This window comes from Miniopterus schreibersii (genome assembly GCF_964146895.1).
Source record: "Miniopterus schreibersii genome assembly, chromosome: 11".
Taxonomy (NCBI): domain Eukaryota; kingdom Metazoa; phylum Chordata; class Mammalia; order Chiroptera; family Miniopteridae; genus Miniopterus; species Miniopterus schreibersii.
In genome coordinates, this window is record NC_138111.1 from 24,931,731 (window position 1) to 24,951,156 (window position 19,426).

The 19,426-nt window shown below is 40.9% G+C and overlaps 1 protein-coding gene and 1 long non-coding RNA gene across 2 annotated transcripts; one reads left to right on the top strand and one right to left on the bottom strand.

Annotated features, from left to right (window-relative positions):
* The first annotated feature begins 4,155 nt into the window (after positions 1-4,155).
* HEMGN (hemogen) lies at positions 4,156-15,961 on the top strand. The gene is made up of 5 exons (XM_081151092.1): positions 4,156-4,212; positions 6,957-7,081; positions 8,798-8,891; positions 12,718-13,913; positions 15,253-15,961. Exons 2-5 carry the CDS (start codon positions 7,003-7,005, stop codon positions 15,372-15,374), a joined length of 1,491 nt encoding a protein of 496 aa, XP_081007218.1. The 5' UTR covers positions 4,156-4,212; positions 6,957-7,002; the 3' UTR covers positions 15,375-15,961.
* LOC308563724 lies at positions 6,157-19,391 on the bottom strand. Its single transcript, XR_013999835.1, has 3 exons — positions 19,303-19,391; positions 8,601-8,817; positions 6,157-6,187 (listed from the first exon to the last, which is right to left on the bottom strand). It is a non-coding gene; the product is annotated as an uncharacterized lncRNA (long non-coding RNA).
* Between the last annotated feature and the right edge of the window lie 35 nt (positions 19,392-19,426).

Here is a 19,426-nt window from a genome sequence, read left to right on the forward strand (position 1 = left end):
ACCTTAAAGGGTGTTGTAAAGACTAAATGAATTATTATATATAAAGTGCTCAGAATAGTGCCTGGCATTTGGTAAGCAAGTATTCAATAAGTATTGGTCATTGTTATTATTATTTCTGTGACATTAATAAAAGGGAAAAAACTAAACATTATTATAAAGTGAAAAAATACAAGATACTGTTTTATACATACAGAGGTTCTTCATTTTTCTTACTGTATTTGTTGACCAAGGTGGTTATGAATAGAGAGAACTATAGCCATGGGATATACAATATAATATCCTTATCTTTCCGCTTCTAAGGCAGTAGAATGAAGCACTCTACCTCTACTCTCAGAACATTTGGAAATACTGATATTAAAATTATCACGCCATGTTATATTCTAAATCCAGATTTACTTGTCTGTCATCCTCAATTGGGCTAAGTTCCTTGAAGGAAAGGACTCCTGTTTAATTCTCCTCTGTGACTCCAATTCTTAGTAAAGGGGCTGGCAAGAAATAAATGTTCAATAAAAGTTTGCTGAATGAATATTGTGGAAAAGATGTGTATACGTGAAAAATAAGTTTAAAAAATGAAGTGATATTTACCATACAAGAGGTTCAGATCAAGAGTGCTCAGAAAGCTGTTAGGTAGGAAAAGGCAATAGAACAGAGAGTTAAGTCTGTGAACGTTAAAGCCGGACAGCCTTGGTCTTGAGCCCTAATTCTGGCACTTACTAGCTTATGTGACTTTGGGATGTAACCTAACTTCTTTAAACAATAATTTCCTTATCAGTGAAATGGGGATTATATTAGTTGGCAGAACTAAATGAGATGATGTGTGTAAAACGCCAGGTACCTGTTATGTGTTTGTAGAGCAGCTAACATATCATCAGCATCATCACTATCATCATCCAAGGCTTTGTGATGGAGGCACTCACTCTCTGGAGGGGCAGACACCAGGCAAGGGCACCCAACAGCCAGGAGGCATGAATAAAGGTACTGTGGGCCAATCTTGGGTATTTTCAGGAAAGTAATGTTAGCGAATAGTGAGAAGTTGGCTTTAAATGCCAGGCTGAGAAATTTAGTCTTTATTCTGCCAGTTTCGCTGAGACTTTATAGGATTCTACAGGGTAGTAACCAGTTCAGAGCTAGGTATGGGGGGAGGGATGTTCTAGCTGTACAGGATGGCCTGGGGAGCAGATTGTTTTCCCCAGGTAAATGACCGCTCACTAACGTTTATCCAGAGATGCGAATTTGTCTACACATTACGAAATAGAAAGTAACTTTAGTGGAGGGGGAGAGAGGAAGGACTTTGGAAGAAACTAGATTGAAAGTCAGGTTACAGCCATTCTGAAGTTCGAGAACATGTTATCTGTATGTGCACAGCAGCATCTGTTTTAGCAGAGACAGCCTCATTTATCATGCATCCGCAGGCTGCGAGAGAGGGAAGCAAGAAACTCCTTCCCCACTTAGGGAGACAAAGCTACATCCACTCTCTGAAAATAATTCTAGCACTTTGAACAAGTATTTTAGCAAGAAGGAACACTAAGAAAAAGAAGTGTACACTATCTTCCCTTTCTTGTCTTTTCCACCCAAATGCACTCAAGAAAAATGCCAGGTGCATCATTAGAACGTGCTGATGATACTATTAGCACCCCAAGTTTAGGGCTCTTCTATCTGCACAGTGCTTTTCATTGTATAAAAAGTGCCCATGATCTCTTATTTTCACAGGATCCCTGTGAAGTATTATTTTTCACAAGGGAAGAAGTAAGTTCTGAAAGAACTGAGTGATTTCCCCCAGATTACACACCCAGAAAATGGTAGAGTCCCAGACCCCTTGCTCTTTTTAGTACATGTTTCCAAATACCATTCACCTGGTCTTCACAGTGTAACGCTCTAGGGTACGGAATGACAATCCACAGGGTCGCAGGCCTTTGATCGCCCTGTAATTTTATCAGTATAGCCTAAAACTGCATCAGCTCTGGGGCACTTTTATGAAGTCATGTTTGTGACTAACTAGTACCCAGTGCTCCCTCTTCACCCCCATTGTAAAGAACCCTAGGACAGAAGTTCTTAGCAATGTGCTTGCCTCCTTCCCTCCCACATCTGCCCAGTTCAGCCAGGCCTTTGAAATGCACAGACAAGGCCTCCACGGTTAAACCTTCTCCAGATGGGTCAGGAGACTGGAAAGCAATCTCCCTCAATATCTAGCTTGGGCTGGTAGGAAGAAGGCCAGACTTGAGGTTGATGGCTCAGGTTCCAGGCTCAAACTACCAGCCTTGGTCTGTGACCTTGGTTAAATCACTCTATACTCTGAGCACCAGTGTCTTTTTTTTTTTTTTTTTAAGAGTTTAAGCTGAAAGTTTATTAATGAAGCAGTGAGACAGAGAATGGGCTACTCCACAGACAAAGCAGCTGGAGTACCAGTGTCTTGACCTGAAAAATGATGATAGTTATCTCATAAGTCTCCTGCACGGATTCAGTAAAACACCTATGAAAGTAGGACCCTGTGCTGGGTTTAATTTTCTTCTGTAGCTATCTTGAAATTCTTAATTTTTGAAGGAGGAGCTCTGCATTTTCATTTTGTGCTGGACCTTGTAAATTATGTAGCTGGTCCTATCTATGCCCTTGGCCAAGTCATTTAAAACCTCTACGGCTCCACAGTCTATAATGATTTAAATTAAATTGTTAGGACAATTCTCAATCCTTCCTCTACCTATTAGCAAAATTTGACACAGTCAAGCTTTCCCTCCTCCTCGAAACATTTTTCTACCGGGCTTCCAGGACACGACACTTTTCCGGTTTTCCTCTGCCTCACTGGCTGCCTTGCTGTTTTCTCCCTAATCTATTAGCACATCCAGAACGAAACACACTTCTGACATCCCAGTCTTTTTCATCTGTTCATGGCAACTCCACCCTCCCAGTTGCTCAGACCAAAACCCTTGTCATAGTTTTTGACTCTTTACCTCTCACTCCATATCCAATTTGTAAGCTGCTCCGGAACCTGACCGTGTCACCACCGGCACAGTCCACGTCTCTCACCCGGACTGCTACAAAACCTGACTCATCTCCCTGCTTCCACCTCCCCCCTGTGCCCGGTGTCTGTTCTCTGCACAGTGGCCAGACTAATCCTTTAAAAATATAAGCCAGGTTGCATCGCTCCTCTGTTCAAAGCCACCCCATGACTATGCGTCTCAATTAGAGGGGACATCCCCGCGGGAGGTACAAAGCCAGCTCTGTGAGCCCCCTCCGCACCTCAGGCCATTTGTCCCTGCCCCCCTGCCTGGAATGCGCTCCCACAGATCAGTCTGCTGGCCCCTCACCGCCTTCAGTTCTACTCAGCTGTCCCCCGTCAGTCAAGCCTCCCCCAGTCACCTGATTTAAAATAGCAACCACCATCAACTCCCCCCTCATTCTCCATCCTGTCATTCCCTGCTCCCTTTTCTCCAAAGCACTCATCACCGTCTGAGATGTGTGATATTTAACTTATTTGCATATTGTTTATCTCTTCCCATTAGACTGTAGGCTCTGTATGGACAGGGGCTTTGTCTTTTAACTGCTGTGTCTCCAGCACATAGGACAGTGCCAGTGAATGATGGTAGAAAGCTCTGGAACGGATGCTGTGATTACTGTCATTAGGTTACAATCATATCAGCCCCTCTGCACGTATAAGGTACTTTCACAGGCCGCGTGCCCAGGAAACAGGTCCTGCATACAGGGTGAGGGTGTGATTGTGGGCCAGGCCTCCCACTAGACTAAACTGTGGAGACAGAAAGGCAAGTCTAAGAGTTTGTGGCCTAGAGGGAGGTTTCATATATTTATGCAAATAACTCTAGAACAAGGCAGCACCTGTTAAAAATATCCAGCCTTTAATGCCTGACATCTCACATTCTGGCAGTGACACCAGAGTTTTCTACGGAGTGGAGGGACAATGAACTATGGCTCGTGAACTTTCTGTGTGGCTATTTCTGTCCCAGGCGAGTTCCTGCTCTGGCCTGCTTATCACACCAGGGACACCTTGCCTGACTTCCAATCGAGTTTGCTCCAAAGTCCCTCCTCCACTGGCCCCTCCACCCAATACTGCCCCCCAATTAACTGTTAACTTGAGACCCCACCCTCTTGTAGTCCCTGCACATTCTGCTTCTAGATACAGGGAACGTGAGGCAGAGGTGGGACCAACTTAGGAAGGTTGCAATAGGGAATAAATAACCGAGGTAATTCCTTATGATACAGGTATACGTCTCTATGAGCCTGCAGTCCACAGGACTCATGGGCTGCATCTGTTCATCTCTGTGGCTTGACAGCCTTGCTTAGTATGTGGCACAGAGTGGGCATCCAGTGAGGTTTGCTGGGTCGCTGAGTGGGTGTTACGGGCTCTGAGTCAGGATAATCCTGGTTAAGTAGTACTTTGGCATCTTCCACAAGGTGCCCCAGAGGTATTCTGTGAGGCTATTTTATTGAGCTGTCATAAGAAACAAGCTAACCAGTAAGAATTAAAACATCTCAAATAAAGGGACCAATATTTATTATTTATTTATTTATATATCTTTATTGATTTCAGAGAGAGGAAAGGAGAAGGGGAGAGAGAGAGATAGAAACATCAATGATGAGAGAGTCATTGATCAGCTGCAGCCCGCAACCCGGGCCTGTGCCCTGACCGGGAATCGAACCCCGATCACCTGGATCCTAGGTCGATGATCAACCGCTGAGCCACGCCTGGCTGGGCTAAAGGGACCAATATTTAAAATGCAAGTTTAAATTATAAAATGCTACTGTTTTATAATTTTCAAAGTTTCTTTTAATTTGCATTTGATTTCTTTAACCCCTCTATCTGAAAATCCAAAACAGATCAAGAGATAAGTTACAAAGCATGCCTTCCATTCCCTACAGGACTCCTTTGAATAGGGACTCCTGGAGCTTATCTGAATGTTTAGAGAGAGATTTGTAAGAAAAAATGAGTGAGAAACTTAAAGCTAAAGCATTAGGATCTGCTCATTAGAAACCATGTTAAATTTTGGCGGGGGCTACTTGTGTGTGTTATGTAATTCTCAGTACTTTTCAGTGTGTATGGTCACATCACACATACATTTTCATACCCAGGCAAGACCAAGCATAAGAAGACAGCTCATCTTACAATCAGCAATAAGAAAATTTGGGACAAGTAAATCCTTCCTTAGTTCCAAGTTTCTTTGTATATAACGTAGGGAAAGGGACTAGATGGTTCCAGGGGCCCTTCCAGTTCTAATGCCCTAAAAGTCTCTAGAAGTAGGGGCACCTATTCACATTATAAAGGATCCCTTTCAAATTTTCCGTTTCTTAAGTGCATTTAAACTATGGCTCGGCTTTCCAAAATCTGGTTACTGTATTTTTTTTTAATCCTCACCTGAGGATATTTACCATTGATTTTTAGAGAGAGTGGAAGTGAGGGAGAGAGAGAAAAAGAGAGAGAGAGAAACACTGATATGATAGAGAGACACATCGATTGGTTGCCTCCAGAATATGCCGTTTGGGGCCCAGGATCGAACCTGCAACCCAGGTATGTGCCCTTGACCAGGAATCAAACCTGAGACCCTTCAGTGCATGGGCCAGCGCTCTCACCACTGAGCCACAGTGGCCTGGGCTGGTTACTGTATTCTTATTATTAATAAAAAACATCCAACAACTAAGCAAATTCAACATGTCAGGCACATAAAATGCCTCATATGGATTATTTGATTCAGTCATCCCAATAACCCCATGAGGTAGACGATGAAGTGTCCCCACGTAGTAGAGATGTAAAGTGGCTCCATAACTAACTAACTTGCTTGAGGTCACTGAATTAGGGAATGTGGCAACACGGGAATTTTATTTTTTTAGAGTTAAAAAAAAAAGTTATTGATTTTAGAGAGAGAAACAATCATTGATTTGTTGTTCCACTTATTTATTCCTTCATTGGTTGATTCTTGCATGTGCCCTGACCGGGGATCGAACCCACAACCTTGGTGTATGGGGATGGCGCTCTAACCAACTGAGCTGCCCAGCCAGGGCACAACGCTGGAATTTAAACTCTCTTTAAGTCAGTCTGTGACTCCAGAACACAGCCCTGCATCTCCCAGACTGGCTGCAGGTATCAGCAGGTGTTCAGTGTTGCTTCCTTAGATGAAAAACTGTGGTTCTCTGTGCCCTTTGCCTTCATAAATGGGGTGGTTCCTTTGTCTTCAGCTTTCTTCTGTGAAATACAGTGGTGATATTTTCATTAGGAAATGTTTTTTGACTTCCCTGGATGAGTAACAGTACGTTTCACTAGTTATCTTGAGTCACTTGTGGATGATGGGGGTCCCAGAATTCCTGTGGGGTGCTTTGAATTCCTGTTTTGGTTCTTTATGTCTATTATCTACATAGCCTATAACAGCATATACGGCAGGACTACATTCGTTTGCAGCATATTAAGGAGGAAAAAAATGCCACATGCAAAAAAAATACAAGATTATTTTCACTTCTGTATGGCACTCTTCATAATTTTCACATTTATTTTTTTCACTTTCACAAGAGCTGTATGAGGCGCGTAAGTCATGAATTGCATTTACCCACTTTGCAAATAAGGAAAGAGCCACAGAAAGGGGTGGGTGACTCGGTCTAGGACATGGATCTGGCTAGATCCTAGACCCACTGTTCTTTCTACACTTCGCCACCCCCGTATGTAAAACAGACTCTCAGGCTCGGCGCTTCTTGGCAGACAGAGGGGGATGGCTGCTGTCCTGGGGGCTGTGCCAGGCCGGGCTGGCCCTGGGCTCCGGGGACCCAGCAGCCGCGCTGGGGGGGAGGGGGGCCAGCAGCCGGCCCTGCTCACACCTGTGCCCCGTGATAACGACAGGAGACGCAGCCAGCCCTGTGGGCCACCCCGATAAAACTTTAGGCGGGAAGTCAAGTGACAAGTGAACTGTGCATATGTGTGTGTTGTTTTAAACTGTTAATTGCTTTTGATATTTTTAAAAAAGCAGCTTGAGGAAGTCAGACCAAATAGCAGGGAGCTATTGCAGCAAGATGGATTTGGGAAGGAACCAATCTCACCTGACACCCCATCAGAAAACTGATTCTCATCAAGACAAGAACCGCGTGCCAGGTAATGGAAGAGGCTGTGGCTGCTGGGAAGAATTGGGGCTATGATTATTTTCCTCTTTTTTATGGATCTGGCCAAAAACGGGCAAGACTGAGTACATTCTTATAATCACAGGTGGGAAGAATCGGGGTTGTATATCTTCCTGAGGTGACTTCTAGTGCTAAGATTCTAATAAGCCAGAGAAACACAAGGAAATATTAAGTAAATTATTAATAAGAATACATTTAAATGAAAGATGGTGAAAATACCCAATACTGGATGGTTGTGGTAAAACAGCCCTTATACCTCTACGTAGTGTAAATTTGGTGGAGCTTTTGGATAGATACAGCAATAGGTAGCCAGAACATGGGGGGGCTTATTCTTTTGGTTCACTAGTTTTACTCAGTGGGTCTGTCCTAAAGCAGCATTTCTCAAAATGTTTTGCAGAATCCTAGGCCTTGAGACAGTGTTTTTTAAACATTTTTGTTCCATGGGTCCCATTGGTATTTTGATGAAACCCTAGATTCCTTCTTAGAGTAAATATTTTAAATACATAAAAGTAAATACATAGGCTTGCAAAGGAAACAAGATGCAGTTGTCGAAAATGAAAAACTGGGATATTGTAGCATATGTGCTTACTTATAGATGCATGAAATAACAAGATCCAATGGTGGGCCTAATAATGATTGTATGAAATCAAATTTATTCTCTCAAATAAATGATATTTTAAGGTATCTGGAACAACTGTAATGTGATGTGAAAAAAATCTGTAATTTCTTTTGGTGACAAAGTCACATACTGCCAAAACTACCGTGGTTTGTTACCTACATTCATAATTGAAGGAAATGGTCATTTTAATTAGAGATTGGTAAAAATAAAGGTATAATTTTTCCCCATCCAAGTTCATCATTAATGACTTCTGTGCTAAGAACAAAAGGAAAGGAGCACGCTCTATCTTTTGGGGGTCCCAGTGCAAAATTGCATCACTCCACAGGTTTGGAGAAATTCCACATCAAAGACCCATTAACTTTTCTCAAACTTGGATGGCAACAAAACCTTTCTTATGACACCTTTAATATTCCAAAGAACTTGGAGAAACACCATCCTGTGGGAAAAATCCAAAAGAAGAAAAGAAAGCTATATGCATGAGTATGCTTATAATAGTTTGATTTACAATGGCAAAAAAATAACTGGCAACTCCCTAAATATTCAGTGCAAGTAGAACGACTGGGTAAATGAAAATGCATCAACCTGAGGAAGCGCCATGCAGTCATTAAAGCTGCAATTATGATCACCAGATCATGGAAAATATTTCTGATAAAATGTTAGGTTAATAAATGATAAAATCGTGCTATGCTCTCATTACAATTGTGTGTAATATAGGAACTGGATGGGTGTGAGGAACCAAATGAAAGCAAGTTATAATGTTAAGGATGGCAGAGCATGGCTGATTTTTTTTCTTTTATTTTATGCTTGTACAATATGTAAAAATTATTATGAAGAAATTAGTAGGTTGGTAGCATAGTTACATACAAATACTGACCTTTTCATTTTTCAAGGTGTACTGTTTGCTCCCAGGCATTCTTTGGAGGTACAAGGAGAAATAAGGTAGAGCCTGGTCCTCAAAAAGCTAGAAGGTAGACACCCAGCATAGGGCTTCTACCACTTTGCTGCGGACCTCTTGCTGATAAATGTCACAGTCCATCACTATCTCCTATAACTTTCATTTTGATCCTACAGAAGTCATTGGAACTTGGAGTCTGCGAAACAGAGAACAACTCAGGAAAAGAAAAGCTGAAGCACAAGAAAAGCAGACTTCACAATGGCAATTTGGGTATGTATCCTTGCAAGGGAAAAAAGAGCTGACATTTATCCAGCAAATGTTATGTGCCAAGTACTGCCTGGCACTTTCACGCAGTGTGTTTTATCATTCCAACAATTCTGCAAATTGAAAGCTCTTATCCCTCCCTATTTACCAAAAAAAAAAAAAAGGAAACCAAGTGGCCAACGGGTTCAATCTCTTGCTTGGAGTCACACAGCTAGTAAAGTGGTGGAAACAGAATTTTATCTCTGGTCTCTTTTAATTAAAACAGCAGGCAATCGAATCATGCTGTAGAGAGGCCTGGTGTTCAACCACTCTGGTAAAATAAACACGCAATAATCTTGCTGTTGGGAGTAGGAGACACCGTTGAGGAAATCTCTGAGCTTGTTCTTCGAGCTTCCTATTAGTAATCCTTATCGAATGAGTGTGATTAACTCTCCATGGAGGAAACCAAAACACTGTAAGAGGGATGTGACAGGACAGTTTGGGAGTTTTTAAATCTCCAGTCTAAGTCTCCTGTCTGTCATCTCAGGGAGGGAGTACGTGAGTAAGACTGTAAATTAGGAGACAACAAACTGCATCCATTTAGAATATGACTGTGAAAACAAAGGTATTGCTTGCTTGGAGATGGAAAAGGGAGATCAAAGAGCCAAGGAGCACAGTATCCATCGAAGCCAGGGTTTCTGTCCCTCGGCACTATTGATGCTGTGGGCAGGATACTTCTTTGTGTGAGAGGCTGTCCTGTGCCTTGAGGATGTTTGGCTGCATCTCTGGCCAGCAGCACTCCTATTTTCCCCCAAGTCATGACAACCAGAAATGTCATTGTCAGCTGTTTCCTGGGGCAGGTGGAGAGGGCGCAGAATGCCCCTCACCTCCAGTTGAGAACCACGGATCTAAGCACTCTTCTTAAGAAAGGGCATGTATCTCCGACTATTTTATTTTCTGCTATGATACCAATTAGCACACATATGATTGGCAAAGAGAAGAATGATGTCAGTATACTAATGTGAAAGTTGTGTTAATTCATGATTTTTCCTACTGAAAGGAGCCAGAATGGTGGGACTAGGATTAAAACCTTTAGCAGGAAAGGAAAAGCCGTCAGCGTGGCTGCTGTACAGGCAGGGCCCTTTCCAGCCTGCATCCAGGGCTGTTCCCCAAGAGAAGGGGAGCAGGTTGCACTTCCCCGTGTCCAGCTTAATGCAGCCCAGCTGGCTCCGAGTGCCACCCTTATTTGCATGATCTCAGCACCTGCAAACCTGCATTCACACTGTTGCTTTTGTGCATTTTTTACTGTCCCCTGAGGCAGCCTCCAGTCACGATAAGCCACCCGTCTGGAATAGCCAAGTTATCTCAAGTACCAATTATTGTTTCTGCTACTGTTAAAAAGTTGCATAGGCTTTTGAGTTGTTTGCCTCAACTCTATTTTTTCCCCAATAAACAATGTTACTTTTAGTGCATGATTTTTCAGAAAGTGAGGTGTTCCAGGAATGTATCCATTATGCTTTAGCAGAAACATCTGTACTTGGGTCCTGTGACAGGTGACTCTGTTGAAAAGTTTCCAAATAGCTCCCCTAATTCTATACTAATTCCCCAAGCAACCTTCTGATCAGTAGTTGGCTTCCCAAGTATTCGCTACAAAGAAAAAGTGCATTCGTTGCCAATCCAAGTATTCTTTGCTGTGTGACTTTGCATTTCTCACTGTTCATTGAAAAATGGGTCTTTGGGTTTACATATCAGTCTATTTGAGCTGGTTGATGAGCTCTGCCCCTGATAAATGGAGCTAGTCTTAGTGTGCTGATAGAATTGGGTTTCTGTGCTTGCAGGGCTGGGATGCCAAGGCTGAGGAAGTCACTGAAGGAGATGACACCTTGGTGAGCCTCTTGGCAGGTGGCTGATCTTGCTCTGGTGACACATTTCTGTACTGAGAGCTGTTCTCACTACAGCATACCACACGGTGAAACCTTAGTACTTCCAGAGAGAAGCAGCAGGTGCAATGGCAAGAGCTTGGCTGCTAAAGCCATGATGACTAGAGTAGATGCCTGGCTCCCCTGCTTCGTAGCCATTTGATCTTGATGATTCACTCCCTCTCTCTGGGCCTCAGTTTTGTCATCTGCAAAATGGAGGTAATAGTATCCACCTCAAAAGCTGATGTGAAGTTTCCTTACTCCTTACAACAGAATAAGGAAATTACTTAAAACAGTGCCTGGCACATAGGAAGCACTATAAGTTTCCTAGATGAATACAAGAGTGCTACTTTATATTTGGATAGTTCATTCCTGTAAGCTATTATATGCATTCTTACAACAACCACATGAAGTTGGGGAGACACTGTATACTCCATTTAACCTATGAGGAAACCAGGGTGAAGTGACTTGCCTGTGATCACATAGTTGATAAATGACAGAACCTTTTTTAAACTACCAGGAAGAACATGGACCATTGTATCACTCAGATTTCCTCATTCAGAGAGCCACACAACAGATTATTTAGGACTTAGTATCTAGGAAAATGTTTCTCCTGAAGAATTCAGATAATTTGACAATAAGGATTTTATAATTTATCTTGTTACCTTGGTTACTTGGAGTTATACTTCAAAATGTTGTGGTGCCATATCAACATTTTTAGATGATCTTTTCTTCTAATTTATTTTAATATTTTGAATGTCCTATTACATGTATACCTTTTGTATATTGACTTTAAACTGGTTTTGGTGAGGCAATCTTTAATTTTTTTTTATTATGAAAATTTTCAAGCCCACAAAATAGGATACATATACATTTTTAAGGTGTGCAAGGAGCCATGAGCACTACAAAGATATAAAAGACACTGGTTTTATCACTAAAGAATATCTAGTTTATTAAACAAATAAGGTTTCTCCAGAAATAACTACAGATTGAGGCAGCCTCTGTTCCTTGCCTTAAGCATGATCCTCCTAATGAATCAATAGAAGACTAAGCAGGGAGAGCATTTCAGCCCTGCAGCCTGTAAGAGAAGGCTCCGTGGAGCAGGTAGCATGGGACAGAATTTCAATAGGTTTAGAAAAATGGTGAAGTGTTTATGTTTATTTATAGTACCTTTTCTCTCGCCTGAGCCCATCTGTATTAGCCATCTGTATTTGGTTATATTTGTAGTACCCAACAATTTGTCATTGGCTGCAATTTCTATGCACATCTTTTCATCTTTAGTCTTCAATCTAGCTATTACTTCAGAGTAGGCGTGACATGGCCACTCCTGCCTTTCCAACAGGCTTGTTAACCTTAAGAAATGTTATTTGCAGCTTTTGACCCAGCTTGCAGTATATCTCATTTGATGTTTATTATAACGACTTAGCATTCTTCACATAAGACACTATATTAGATAAGCAAGCCATACACATCATCCACCTGCAGGCTGCAGAGACAAGGAGTGGAGCCTGGACTGAGGATCTAGAAACACAAATGTACAAGTTTACCCAGGGCATAGTGGGGTTAACTCAAGCAGGCTAAACCCAAAGAGACTAGTGTATAAGCCAGAATGCCAATCTATTCACTTATAACATCAGTTATACATTTTTGCATAACCAAACTTTAAGTATATGCTCTCACACACACACACTACACTTCCAGGTGAGCAAGGCATCAGAGACACAAAGTCCCTGAGGGACATTTCCTCTCCTGACAATTGAGAACATCTAGCCCTGCTCCTTCATTTGGCAAACAAGGAGACTGAGGCCCAAAGAGATTAAGTGACTTGTTCAAAGGTTGTGCAACAAGGCAGTGGGAGATCTGGACTGCTATTTCCACGCATTTATCTGAATTCTGTAATCCTGTTGCTGACACTAATTCTGATCACTCCACAGAGAGAAAAAATACAAGCGGCAGAGAACAGGAAAAGGAAATCAAAGAGGCAGAAAGAAACAGCAAAATACAGAACTGAAGATGGAGCCTCAGTCACAATTAGAAAAGGAAATGATGGAGAAAGCACTGACGCCTACAGAGAAAGAAAATGAATTACCTAAGAGTGTAACTGAAGCTCTCCCTTTGGCAGCCTCCCCCCAAAGAGTTGTACCTGAGAAAAAATTTTCTGCAATAGGTGAAGAAAGCATTATACATCAGGGAAATTCTTCTGAGTGCCAAGAAACAACAGTACAAAACCACCCTTCTGAAATAGGCCAAGGTATGGCTGAACCTGAAGACCTCTCTCCTAAAATGTGCCAAGAAATAGCTGTAATTCAAGACCATTCTTCCAAACTGTGCCATGATATGGCTGAACCTGAAGACCTCTCTCCTAAAATGTGCCAAGAAATAGCTGTAATTCAAGACCATTCTTCCAAAATGTGCCATGATATGGCTGAACTTGAAGACCTCTCTCCTAAAATGTGCCAAGAAATAGCTGTAATTCAAGACCATTCTTCCAAAATGTGCCATGATATGGCTGAACCTGAAGACCTCTCTCCTAAAATGTGCCAAGAAACATCTATAGTCAAAGCCCTTCCTTCTAAAACATATGAAGACATAACTGGCATGAAAGGATGCTCTCTTGAAGCATATCTCAAACCAGATGTGCCTAAAGACTATGCTTTTGAAACACACCAAAAAAGAGCTGAACCCAAGGAAGACAGTACTGAACCAGGTCAAGGAATAGTTGGGACTGAAAGCTTTCTTCCTAAAATACAACAAGAAGTAGCTGTGCCTAACGACCTTTCTACAAAAACATACCAAGACACAGTTGAACCTGAACACTTTTCTCATAAAGCATATGAAGAAATTGATGTGCCTAAAACCCTCTCTCATAAAACATTCCAAGAAACACCTGCTCATGAAGAACGTCCATCTGAGATATACATTTATCAAGAAACACCTGGGCCTGAAGACTGTGCACCTGAAAGATACCAAGAGACACCTGGGCCTGAAGATCTCTCTACTAAGACATATAAAAATAAGAATGTGCCCAAAGAATGCTTTCCAGAACCAAACCAAGAAGCAGATGGGCCCCAAGGCCAGGATCCTAAAGCACACCAGGAAGATGCTAAGGATGTTTATACTTTTCCTCGAGGTAGGGATTTTTTATAGGGGACAAGTCAATGATATGCTCCCATTTACAATTAGAGCACTAAATAGGTTATCTCCCTCAGAGTGGTGATTTATAGCCACCTTTGACAATCCTAGGTTATCTCCAGTTATCTCAAGGGGTATCATTCATGTCAATGGCTAGTTTTTCATTTAACTGATGTCTGTTTGGCACATTTCCAAAGAATTAAAAGAAAATAACTGAAAATATAAGTGCGTATAGTAGGTACTTGTACACACTATCCATTTGGGGAAGATTTAGCCAGTGAAAAAAATGAACTCAATATAGGATAATTGTGTGCAATATATTTTAAAGGATAATTAAGTTTAGATTTACAAGAAAACTTGAATAAATAAAGTTTATCCCCAAAATTAAAATTTCTTGACAAACAAAAGGCAAGTGAATTCATGAGGTACTGAGGGAGATACAAAGGTGTTAATATCCCTGTTACTAGGATTTATACGTTTACCAAAAACCCATTCTGTTTCAATATTTGTTCCTGAAAAGCTTTCTCCAAAGCATAGCATTTTGAAAATAATGTGACCTTTCTTCAATTTGACTTGCCTCAGGGACATAGCTGTGAATCTTGATGCTCTTTGTACAATACTGTAGAGTATACTATATGAAAATGGACTGCTACTGTCAGACCATAGTTCTCTCCAGGGAATTATTTTCTAAAGAAATCCCTTTGATAGTTCGCTCTTTTTCCTAAAAGAAGAGTGCAACAAAACCATGGGTTAGTAGGGTTCCAAGTAATGTTTTAAAAAATCTTTGCCTATCTTCTAGGTTTAAAAAACCTAATTGTTTTAATTTCCACTTTTTTTGATGACTAATGCTACTTGAATTTGAATTTTTTCTTTTGAGGATTGCTTGTTTGAATCCCTGTTCCATTTTAAATTTGGAATATCCATCTTTTTTGGTTGATTAAAAAAAATCTCTCTAGATGATAGTTATTAAACCTTTACCTACATAAGTTGTAAATATTTTCCCAGATGTTGTTTGTGGTTTAACTTTGTTTATAGTGGTTTCTGTCTTGTATATGACAAAATTTTAATTTTAATTTTAGTTGTTCAAACCTGTCAGTCTTTTCATTTATGGTTACTGGTCTGTGTTCTGATTAGAAAGGCCTTTATAGTCCTAAGATTATAGGAACATTCTATTGTTTCTACAACATTTATGGTGTTTTAATATTTAAATCTTTAATTCATCTGAAATTTGTATTTGTGCAAGGTATGAGGTAGAGTTTTGTTTTTCTTCAAATGGATAGTCAATTGTCCCAATACCATTTATTGAACCTATTTTTGTATTTTATTTGATCTTGCAGAAATGAAAGAAAAACCGAAAGTCGAAGGACCAGAGATACCAGCAATTCCAAATGTTCCTCAAGAGATTCACCCAGAAAATGATGTCTATAGTTACATTTGTTTTAACAATGCTCAATCATAACAGTTGTGCAACAAATACACATCTTATTACATGCAATTTTTCTCAAAATATTGTAGAAATATCTACAATATTCATTAATATTTTAATAGCGTGTTTTTTTCCATGTGTAGACCATATCTGAAAGAGAGAACTAATGTGTTTTTTCAGGCTCTACCACATAAGACAATAACCTGCAGAGTGTGTGTGCGCATGTGTGTATGTATATGTATCTGTATATTGGGGTGAGAATAGTGGTGGGAAGAGATAAAAATGGGAAAGGGGAGGGCTGAATAATTAATTTTCCCCTAATTAATTTTTTTATTAATTCTTAAGAGCAGAAAAATTAATGTTTGAACACTTGAAGTTTGGGTGAGTACATAGTTTTCTTGTAAACTTTGTTGAACTAATAATGTAATAACTTCAAAATTTTATTCACGCTTTTAGTTGGCTTTTTAAGTTAATTTTAACAATTCTTATCATTCTGGGGCTCCAAAGATATTTTGGAGTGCTGAATATAGTCTACTTGTGTATTTGAGTTTTGATGTTCTATTTTTACTTTTTATATATTGTATTTGTACAAAATGTACATTAAATCATTCTTGCATACTAACTGCGTGGAACACATCATGGCAAGCATTTTGAGGGTTAGACTTATAGCACATAGTCCTTGCCCACCAGGGGTCTAATCTAGTCTCATGGGGGACTAAAAGAGAAAACAAATAATCACATGCACAAAAGTAAATGCCGGTGTATCATTTGAACAGTAGATACAATAAAGGAAATGCTCACTTTTTGATGGAGTGACCTGAAAAATTACATGGAGTCTTGAAAGATAGAGATTTGTATTATAGGTGAAGATAACAGTATTATTAATATATGTGACAGAGGAGTGAATTCAAGCTTTCAAGATGTTCAGTTAATGCAGGGTCCAGGTGGAACAGACCAGTAAGCTAAAAATCTTGTATTATTAGAGTGTACAGAATTTTGCATACTTAACTAAGAAGTATATCACTTATTTTTAGGGAATGGGGAACTAAGTAAGACTCTTGAACAATGAAGTGGCAGTTTTAGTATTTTAGGAATATCTATCGTGATAATGGTCAGGATTAACTGACACTGAGAAGAAACTGGGGGCAGAGAAGGAACTATTCGGGACCGAAAGAGGTCTGAAAGTTTGGTTCAGCAAGGGCATAATTGCATAAGCTTTCCATGTAGGGGTTGTGCTTGGCACTAGGCTACAGTGAAGGACAAGACACCCAGTCTCTCAAGCATTCAGGTGTGGAGCAGTGGTTTTCAACCTTCATGGTATATCAGACCACTGGGGAGGATTCCCAAATTACAGACGCTGAGACACCTCCCCGGGGCTTCTAGTCACCTACCTATGGTGCCATCCAGACATAGGTTTGTTTGTTTGTTTATTTATTTTTAAATATATCTTTATTGATTTCAGAGAGAGGAAAGGAGAGGGAGAGAGAGAGACAGAAACATTAATGATGAGAGAGTCATTGATCGGCTGCCTCCTGCGCACCCCCGACTGGGGATCGAGCCCGCAACCCGGGCATGTGCCCTGACCGGGAATGGAACCCAGATCACACTGATCCTAGGTCAATGCTCAACCGCTGAGCCACGCCCAGCAGGGCAGTATATTTATTTTTTAATCACTTTTGCTTTAAATAACTTTTTGAGGAGTTTTAGAATTATAGAAAAGTAAAGATAGCACAGATGTTCCTGTATACCTTTCACCCAGTTTACCCTAATATTAACATCTTACATAACCATGGTCCATTTATCAAAACTTAAGACTGTTACATTACTAGTAAGTGAACTACAGATATTATTTGAATTTCCTTAGTTTTTCTACTAATGTCCTTTTTCTGCTTCAGGATCCAAGCTAGGATACAACATTGCATTTAGGGTATTTTATTTTTATTTTTTGTTAATCCTCCCATTGATTTTTTTAGAGGGTGGAAGGGAGGGGGAGAGAGGGAAACACTAATGTCGTTGGTTGCCTCCAGCATACCACAACCAGGCCTGGGGATTGAGCTGGCAACTGAGGTATGTGTCCTTGGCCAGAATTGAACCCAGGACCCTTCAGTCTGCAGGCCAACACTGTAACCACTGAGCCAAACCAGCTAGGGCATGCCTACCCCCTTTACGCTACTCCCTATATACATGCCACCTCTGCTTTCTCACTCTTCTCATTCAAACACCAGTGAGCATGTAAATATTTTCCAGTTCTTTTCTTGGCTTAGAGCCTTGAGATCACAGTCAGAATTAAAGTTTTGTAACAATCTAGCCCTAGTTGGTGCTGCCCTCCTATCGTGGTAAGTACAATGGTGGTTCTTTAAAAATAAAATGTGTGAGAAGATCCAAAACTTCACTTGATTTCCATAGATCCTCCACCCAAATGAAAGATTAAGAGTCATTATAGTGAGAAGTGTTTCTCAAAGTATAGGCTGATAACCACCTGTATTAGAATCATTTAGGTTTTTTTTTTAAAGGCAGATTCTTAGGTCCTACCTCCAGAGAAAGGGTTGTTTTACAAACTACAAATAATCATATATAACTCTAGACAGGATAATAAAAATCTCAAGTCATATATTAAAAGTACTACATATTTAAGTTCCTGTTTTCCATAAAGGGAAATTTTATCTTTTTGCTGTTGTTGTTGAGAAATTTTAACTTTAAAAGAGGTAGCAATCTACTCCATCAGTGTCTCCAAGTCTGCTCTGCATTCCAGTACTTGTCACACTTGGTAATTAATGTATTTTTGTGTGTGACTGTCATTAGATATGATATCTAAGGCCAGGAAGGCAAATTAAAATACCTCTCATTTTCTACACCAGTCTGTCTTCAAATTAAGGAAGACTGTCCCTTTCCACATCACCACCATCTAGTGGCAAATACAGCTATTACCACCCCACCTTTTCAATGTGCATGTAGCTCAGGGATTCTCAAACGTTTCTTCAGCGACACAGAGCTGTTTCCAACTGGAAACAGAATAATAGCATTATTTTCCAAATTGTCATGTGGAGAAGACCTATCAGAGCACACATATAATGATTAAATTTTAAAGTGCCTTTTTTGGTAAACGTTCTCTTTAAACCCTTGGCTCTTTCTGCTTGTTCTTTTATACTAGTGCAGGTTTAGAAACAGCTTTTTTTAAAAATTTTTTTATGGTTGGTAAGCTTTTAAATCTGTGGACTCGGATGCTTTTGATTAATTTATGTTGCAGGCAATAGGTCTCCACCCCACCACCACCACACCATGTTGAACCAACAGGATAAAAAGTCCAGAAACAGAAATATGCACAGAGAAACTAAAAATAGATGAGAGATGTTACAAGTGGGTAAAAGGACAGGCTCTCCATGCAGGGATAACTGCTCATCGCATGGGATGAAAAAAGGATCCTCGTTGGCGCTCAGCTTTTCAGAGCTGCCCGGAAACGACCATAATCCCTTCAATGTCAATGACAGGTTGACTGTTTCATTCTCACTTTAGCTCCCTTAAGGTAGGGGGGGCACAAGAAACAGTTTCCACGTCTAAACCCCTAATCCGATATGGGGTTCCCCATCCGTTTTATTTGAAATAAGGTTTACTTGGGTTCCTTTCTGACAAATCATTATGGAAAAATGGGAGCATACATACAAGTATAAATGTATCGGTATTCCCACCACCCAAGGAGAATTTTAAACATTTCCTAACATCGATCATCTTGCTGCGTGGGGGCTGCACATACATATTCTTTTTCTTTAAAAACTGGCGTCATGGGTTGGATATGTAGGTTGCTTATTTCGAGACAGACATCTTTCAAATCATCGATGTGCCCCCCCCCCCGGAAAGAGCGGGAACTCGGAGTCGCCGACCGCCCTGAAGGGCTGGCAACCGCAGCGGGACCCCGCGAGACAGCTGGGACACCAGCTTGGGCGAGGAACAGGGTGACACCCACCTCCGCGCCGCAACAGCACCCTCCGGGCCGCCAACGCACGCCGCGCGCGCGGCTCACTCCCCGCGCCTGCGCCGGACGCCAGCACCGCCTTGCGGGTGCGGCTACTGCGCAGGCGCCGGGCTTG

Excerpts from the sequence above, each read along its gene's own strand:
- HEMGN (XM_081151092.1), top strand. The coding sequence starts at position 7,003 with ATGGATTTGGGAAGGAACCAATCTCACCTGACACCCCATCAGAAAACT. Across the intron at positions 7,082-8,797 it reads AGACAAGAACCGCGTGCCAG|AAGTCATTGGAACTTGGAGT; the intron begins GTAATGGAAGAG and ends TTGATCCTACAG. Across the intron at positions 13,914-15,252 it reads TGTTTATACTTTTCCTCGAG|AAATGAAAGAAAAACCGAAA; the intron begins GTAGGGATTTTT and ends TTGATCTTGCAG.